This window comes from Strix uralensis, chromosome Z (genome assembly GCF_047716275.1).
Source record: "Strix uralensis isolate ZFMK-TIS-50842 chromosome Z, bStrUra1, whole genome shotgun sequence".
NCBI classification, from domain to species: Eukaryota; Metazoa; Chordata; class Aves; order Strigiformes; family Strigidae; genus Strix; species Strix uralensis.
Window position 1 is genome coordinate 98,100,756 of NC_134012.1, and position 7,840 is coordinate 98,108,595.

The 7,840-nt window shown below is 45.9% G+C and overlaps 1 protein-coding gene across 4 annotated transcripts in view; it reads right to left on the minus strand.

Moving 5' to 3' along the window:
* The window catches only part of EPG5 (ectopic P-granules 5 autophagy tethering factor), a 68,649-nt gene extending 61,947 nt beyond the window's left edge, over positions 1-6,702 (minus strand). For all 4 annotated transcript variants that reach the window (XM_074855188.1, XM_074855187.1, XM_074855189.1 and 1 more), the window contains exons 1-3: positions 6,604-6,702; positions 2,270-3,208; positions 273-516 (exon numbers count right to left, since the gene is read on the minus strand). In XM_074855188.1, the coding sequence (XP_074711289.1) occupies positions 273-516; positions 2,270-3,208; positions 6,604-6,657 (1,237 nt within the window). In that variant the 5' untranslated portion in view covers positions 6,658-6,702. The remainder of the gene's footprint in view (positions 1-272; positions 517-2,269; positions 3,209-6,603) is intronic.
* Between the last annotated feature and the right edge of the window lie 1,138 nt (positions 6,703-7,840).

A 7,840-nucleotide genomic window follows, 5' to 3' on the forward strand; every position in this document is an offset into this window, starting at 1 on the left:
TCCTCTACAGTCATCAGCGGCAGTATGCAGCTTAGACAGAAGGTGGCACTCCTGCATTCAGCTTCCACTCTCCAGGTGAATTAGGTAAGAGAATTGGGAGTTTTTCCTGTGAGAAAAACGTTTCACTGATCCCTATGTAAGATCAGCAGGTTTCAGTATCAGAGGAGAAACACTTCAGTATACAAATTCCACCACAGGACTCCTAAACTGCAGGCAAACAAGGCGCTGGGCACCCTGAACAGCATGGGGAACAGTCCAGACCAGCAACACACCTTGTTCTTGTTGCTGAAGAGCCACCGATCTCAGCAGGGATGAGCTGCTGAGCAACCTGTAGACATAGGACTCCACCTGCAACCGGGACAACACCGAAGTGTACGAGTGCAGCACCAGGGTCTGATGCACGTGCTCTGCTTTGGCTTCAAACAGCTTTTTCAGTTCCCCCAGCACACTTTCGTTCAGCTCCACTGTCTGGTAGCGATGGTGGCCTGTCACTTTGCACTGATCTGCACAGACACCCTGAAAAGAAAGCAATTATTTTATGTAAGCGACTTTGTCATTTTGTTGGGTCAAGTGTGCTTACAGAAATTAACCTTGACGTAACCCTCTCCTCAACAGATTTCAAAGCTTTCATAAAAGGGGACACTTCACAAGTGGAAAATACAATCATTGGGGAATATCCTACATACTTTTTAGAGCTCCTGATTACTTAAGAGTCATATTGCTGACATTTGAAAAAAAATTACTCCATAAACCCTAACTCACACTGAGAAACAGACATGAAGTGACTTGTCTGTATCACTGACAGATGTGAACAAAACCAGGCGTCTCTACTCCCAGTGAGTGCACCTGCTTCTCAGTTTACAGAGTTCCATAAATAAAGCTAAAAGATAAATATTTTTTTAAATTCCCAGAACTGAATATTTGTAGCAATTCCCCATTGCATGTTTAAATTTTTCAGAAATTAACTTCACTCTAACTTTTCCCCAAACTGGAAGTAAGCTGAGGGCCAGTCTTCCTCTGTCCTACCTCTAATTCTTCAGCAGAAGAAAACCATAATACATAACATTACTGTTATTCTTTTGCACGTGGTTCAGAGCCAGCGCTTTGGAAGCGTAGCTTGAAAGTATCCCTGTGTTTAAGTCAGTAGAATAAGAATTTTACATTGCTATAAAGATAACAGTTATTCTGGACATATAATAAATAGTGAATCAGGATAGAATAAAGCCAGCAGCGAGCTTAGCCAACTATACAATGCCCAGTGGGGATGCAAGAGTGAAACCAAAATTGCTTTCTGTGTAGAAAGTGATCAACACAAAACTCAGCATCCAGTGAAGTTCAGTGTTATTCCCTAGCAAAAAGGAAAATACTCAAATCTCTTCAGTGGATGCCTCTCACTGTGTCAACTCTCAGGAACTGCCCAGGAGAGGCACTGCACTCACAGAAACAACAGTAAAAGCTACCACATATGTAGGTATTTAGCACCCCTGGGTAATTCTGATGACATGTTGGCTATAAACAGGATCAGAGTGCCGGAACAACTTCATTTGCTACCACTGTCTAGATCCAAAGACAAGTGACACAGAATGAATCTGGAGATTCTGATGTGTGCCCCGAAGAGCTCCTCAAACCCCTCTGGTTTGCAGACAGAAATGCTACAGAGTACCTTGACCACCCTGGAAGGAGCTAAAACCCCAGCTACACTTATGGAGCAACAGTTACTGGAAGTGGATGGACACTCCTGCTGTTTTGAGCAACAGGGTCACCCACAAACCTGACTCAAGCTCCTCTGCAGCTGCCACCTGACAGCAGGACAGTCAGCAATGATGTCAATGAAAACTGTCACTACAGGAGCAGGACAGATGGGACATCACCACTACAGTCATTCTGAAGTCCTTCTCCACCATGTATCCCCTACATCTACCTCAAGTACTGTAGCACAAACTTCACCTAACACTACAGGCAGAAGTGGTGGTACACAGGCTTATTCTGACTGACTACACACAAGTCTCACTCCAAAAGAGACCAGTAACAGAGATCTCACTACCCTGCACTCATCAGAGTTTAAAAATCGAAGAATAAACTGTCTTAAATCTCAACAGGATGATACCCTGAAGTACTGGGCGTCAGCAGAGAGACAGAAAGCAAAGGCATCACCTCTTAAAAAAAAAAAAAAAAACAGCTTAAATACGATAAACTTGACAGCAAGTAAAATTGATGTCTGGAATCACACGAAAATGTTTGAGTTCAAAAGTAGCTTCAGCAACAGCACCTGCACAGTTTTCTGCTCTTCTTTAAAAGTCCATAATCTCCCCTTAACATTTTGGCAGTCTGTTGTCATAGCCTGCAGCTCTGCCTCAGCCAGCAAGAGCTGTTTCCTGCAGCGCATGTAGTTCAGGAGCAGTTCATAAAATTCGTGCCTGTCCTGATGAGCAACACTTTCGAATTCCTCTGCATAGGAGTCAACATTCTCCAGCCATGAGCATGGCTCAAAAATTTTCAGCTGTTCTCTGGTAAATGGCACCAGTTCTGGTTCAGTTGGGAGCTCTGGATACAGTCTTTCATTGTGCAACAGTGGTTTAACTGCTATTATGGTTGGTCTCTCATAAGACAATTCAGCTGACAAGTCTGGATAAACTGGTTTCAACTCCGAACGCTGAATACGTGTTTTGGATTTCTCAGGGAGCTGCGAGATGCTAAGAGGAAGCTTCTCTGAAGAACAGACAAGAGGATTTTTAACATCTTGTATGTTTTCAGTTCCTTTGCCCTCTACAAAACCCACTACTGTCTGAGAGACAACAGCACTGGAATGAAAAGTACTACTCAATAAATCAGAGGTTCCTGATCCGCTAGCAACCGCCTCCACAGGGCGGTGAGGTTTGTCTGACTTGCTTCTTCCACTCTTCTCAACATTCCCCCCACATTCCTCATGGGAAGGATCAGCTTTGAACTCTTCTGCATCTGTGGGAGGCTCTAGAGTTGCTGCCAAAGATCCTTCATTTTGTGAAGATAAATTACTCTGGGGGGTGTCACACACATCATTTATAGTTTTTCCATCCTTTACTTCATCACTGAGCTGAATTTCTGTAAATTCTCCAGGACGTTCCACTTGCACTTTACTGGTTTGAGAAGACACTTCTGTTACAGGAGGGAGGAAGACATCATCAGACTCTTGTATCTGGGACTCCTCACTACTTCTTTTCTTTTTTTCCTAGGAAAAAAAAAAATTAACAGTGTCACTATCAAGCGAATCTCTCCTCCTTGCATCCCAAATCCCACTATAACCAAATCTAGTATTTGTCAACATTACAACTCCAAAGCCCCTTTTAACACATTATTTTTCATAATACTAAAGGTAAACACAAATGTAACAAACATATCCTTCATCTTTAGCTGCCCTTTGAAGACTGTCTATCAATGTTCAAGAACTGACCAAGAAAACAGACAATCTTTCAACATTTCTATGTAAAAAGCTATAAATATCACAGGACAGAATGTTTCATTAACATATAAAAGAATCAAAACAACAGGACCTGGACCCCTAAGGAGAGTCACTAGATTTCACCATATTAAAAAAAAAGGTTACTTTGTGATTAGTCTTAAGTTCTACAGAAATATTTTAATGAATGGAAAAATATTTCCAAAAAGTAATTTCAGAATAAATAAAGTCTGGAATGCACCCCCTAATTACATTCTAAAATCATCACAACATCTGTACAATTACTGAAATACTTATTTTCAATAGGCATTACACACTAGGGCTGTTAGAAAAACTTAGCAGTGACATTAAAACTGTTAATCAATTGCCCACTTTTAAATTACGATCAGTTTGGGGGCGAATAGTTCCTAGAAACCTAGTCTAAGGTGTAGATTAGCCTCCTTCCCAAATAATTATGATGCACAAGAAATCAACAAAGATTTTGTCAACTTGTAAATTGTTTGCCAGTTTGTAAAACAGAAAATTGGCAAAGTGTTTTGCCAATTTGTAAATTATTTGTGTTTACCTACCAGTTTATTTGGAGCAAAACTGACAAAAGTTAGGTTACAGCGCTCCAGTTTTCAATGACCCAGATAATATAACAAAGAACAGAGCTGAAACTAGCTTTCAATATTCCTCCACAATTGGGGAAAACATGGTACTCTTGAAAACTTGCTGACAGAATCACATATACTTTCACGAAACATTTGACATGACTTTGCCTTATGAGAAGGCATACACGAAAACAGCTCAAATCAAGGCCTTAGCTAACCTCGATCTCAAGCCTATTTCTACCTCAAACATATGCTCACAGCTTCTTTATAAAATGGCAATACACTGCCTTTGCTTTCAGACTGTCTTTTCCAGTATATTAAAAACCTGTAAACACTTCTGATCACAAAACACTTCTGACACACCCCAAAGCTAGCTAAAGCTACAGGTGAGAGGTTAAAAATAGATCAGCAATTCTTTAAACTAGGATTTATTATTGTTTATAATATGACAATAATCCTGACAATTAACTCTAAGTCAGTAAATTCCACAGAATTCTGTATCACTAGATCATATTTTTAGCAGTGTTCTGATCCACATACTTTACAAACACATGATGTTCCTTTCTCCTCCACAATCTCCGAGCTCCCTCCTGCAGTCCTCATACGGGAGAAACTCCCTTTATCTTTCACTAGCATCCTGTATTCCTCCCAAACGCTACTGTTAGATAAAAGAGTTTCTTTTAAAATTTATGAAGTGCCTTTCAGTTCTCACTTTCCAAGGCAAAAAATGCCATAATCATTAACAGGGATTTCATCTGAGAAAGGACAAGAGAAATCGTGTTCTGAATTAACTTGAAAGCAAAACCTGCTGTTCTCTCTTCTGAGGGTTTAGCCTTGAAGTCAAACATGATGCCTGCTTGTTAGCCTTGCCCTGTGCCTAACATTCACCTCTCCTAGCACACCAGTGAAAAACGCCTCAGTCTCCAAGGTCACCTAATATTTTTCAATAAACATCTCTTGCAGTAACCGAGTGCTACCCACTGAGACACAGCCTCATCTTCACCAGTTCCAGGTTCACTGGCTTTGCGACCTCACTGTGTTCGAATCAGTCTGGTGTTACCGGTGCTAGACAAGCTTAACTTTGGGGCTAGTGTTTTCAGAAAGCCCTGGGCTCCATTCCACTACTTGGCAGCTCCGCAGCTGAGCCAGCCTTTCTCCCAGCTCTCAAAAATCTCAGCTTTTCAAAGGATTATGGCCATTTCTGAGGGATGGGAATGGCAAACTCCTTAACATGACAGGGCCCCAAACTGCATCCTCAAACACCCCTGCCTATTAACAGAGCTGAGCATAATAATAGCAACAAAAATATCAGGAATGGGTCATGTGTAACACTGAAGGATTCTGGATGTCCACATGACATCACCAGTGAATTGTTTCACAGTGAATTACACCTGGAAGGGACGGCCAAAGACAGCAGCCACTGGAGTCACTGTACACATGTCATTAATGACCTACCATCATCACTGGTGACTCACCACCTTCCTGCAGGGAACTGATTCTCTTAAACCAGCAGTCTTACAATCTGACCGCCTTGCACATGCTCTGGGGCTGAATCAAAACAAAAACAATGATGCACTTACTCCCCTGGGATTGCTCTTCCCCCGAGCTCAGGAATCACAGCCACAGTTAACATTTAGATCTAACCCTTACTTTACAGAACTGTAGTCAATCGATTCATTAATTTATCTTCGGAGAGCTTTGACAGCCATGATTTCAATGCCCTTGCTCTATCTGGTACAGTTTACAACATGTAGAGGTGAAGCAATTAAAGCAAACATTTCCATTTTGACTCAACTCTGGGGCAAGGTATTTCAGTTCAGATCATTTCCACAAACAACTGAAATTCCATGTAGCACAGCTGCAAGGAAAATAAAGTGTTCAGAAAGCTGTTGGTACTAACACCATGAACAAGGAACACACAACGGGATTAAAACCTGGGGGGGTTTTAATACTTAACAACAGTAGCACCAACTATTTCAGTATTTCAAAGCCAAACCTATACATATGAGATGTAGCAAGACTGTCATTCCACACTATACTAGAACACTGCTAAGCGCTGTTAAGTCCAATTGCTCTACAGCTTCACCGCTGAGGCAGCTCCAGCTGCCTCGCTGTGCAGAGTTATTTGAGAAAGCCACATGTTGTAAGAATAAAAACCTGTTTTACATTCTTTTATAGCGCAGGAATGATCTAAATCTTCTTAGAGCGCTACAGAAAAGCGCAGATATTCAGGACCACACACCCGCCCCCGAGGACGAACACGGATACATAAACACGGCCGAGAGCAGCCCCCCCTTCGGCCGCTTTAAAAAACAACAAAAAAAAAAAAATAGAAAAAGGAGTAAACTCAAACAGCAGCCAAACACCTTGACCAAAGCCCCACGGTATGCAGTAACACTCCTCACACCCCCCCGCCGCTCTAAACCCACCTCACTGCTGCCACAGCTGCCACAAGCGGGAGGCGACGGTGACGGACCCGCCGCTGGGCCGAGGCCCCCGCCCCGGGACGGCGGACCGACACCCTCAGGCTCTCCCCCGCGCCGCCGCCACCCCCCCGGTCCCGGTCCCCCCTACCTTGGGTCTGCTCTTGGCGCGGGCCTTGCGGGGGCCCCTCACGGCCTCGGCCATGGCCCCCGCCCGCCACGGCGCTGCCTGGGCGGCTCGGAGCGGTGGCGGCGGAAGAGGCGGGTTTGCCCCGCCCCCCCGGCGCTCTCGGCCAATCAGCAGCGCGGCAGGGACGGGAGGGACGGAGGGACATACCGAGTGCGCAGGGGTCTGGGAGGAGGCCGGGCCGCCCTGTGGGGAGCTGTGGGGAGGGCAGGGTCCTCAGCGGGGGGCTGAGAGGAGGCCAGGATCCCTTATAAGGGACCTGCGGGGAGGCCGGGCTTCTCTGTAGGGGCCTGGGAGGAGGCCAGGGTGCCCTATGAGGACCTGGGGAGAGGCTGGGCTCCTCTGTAGGGGGCTAGGAGGAGGCCAGGGTCCCCTATGAGGACCCGGGGGGAGGCCGGGCTTCTCTATAGGGGGCCTGGGAGGAGGCCAGGGTCCGCTATGAGGACCTGGGGGGAGGCCGGTCTTCTCTATAGGGGGCCTGGGAGGAGGCCAGAGTCCACTATGAGGACCCGGGGGGACGCCGGACTTCTCTGTAGGGGCTTGGGAGGAGACCAGGATATCCTATGAGGACCTGGGGGGAGGCCAGGCTTCTCTATAGGGAAGCCAGGAGGAGGCCAGGGTGCCCTGTGAGGACCTGGGGGGGAATGTGGTGTAAGAAGCCAAGCCCCTACTATTGAGGATGGGGAGTGTGAGTTTGTTTCTGCCTGCACTGTAGCAGGACCTGGAGGGGCGGTTGGAGCAGGGCAGCCAGTCCTGTAGTGCCTGAGGCTCCTCCAGCCTCAGCAGGGCTGCTGGCTCAGCCCGGGGGGGCCAGGCACCACTGCCCCTTCTGATCCCTGGCCGGGCACCCAGCCATCCCCAGGGAGCTGCAGCTGGAGCCAAACCCAAGCACCGGTGGCAGCAGAAGTCCCAGTTCCCAGACGGATGAGCCCCCACAGAGCTCAGGCCCACCTTGCAAAAGACATCTTAGTCGAGGAGTTAATGATCTTGAACAGGCAGTGTGCACTCTATTGGACCTTGTACTTAGGGCTTGAGAAGCCCATATGTTATTAACATAATCTGTAATTTACAATATCTGTGGGAAAGGTAAACTGTACATGGCTCAAGGCAGGGGATACATTGATCATGACCAGGAGCCTGTTGCATGTTGAGGAGTCAGTGATCCTCACAGCAGGCGCAAGGCTGTGCTGTGTTGCACAAG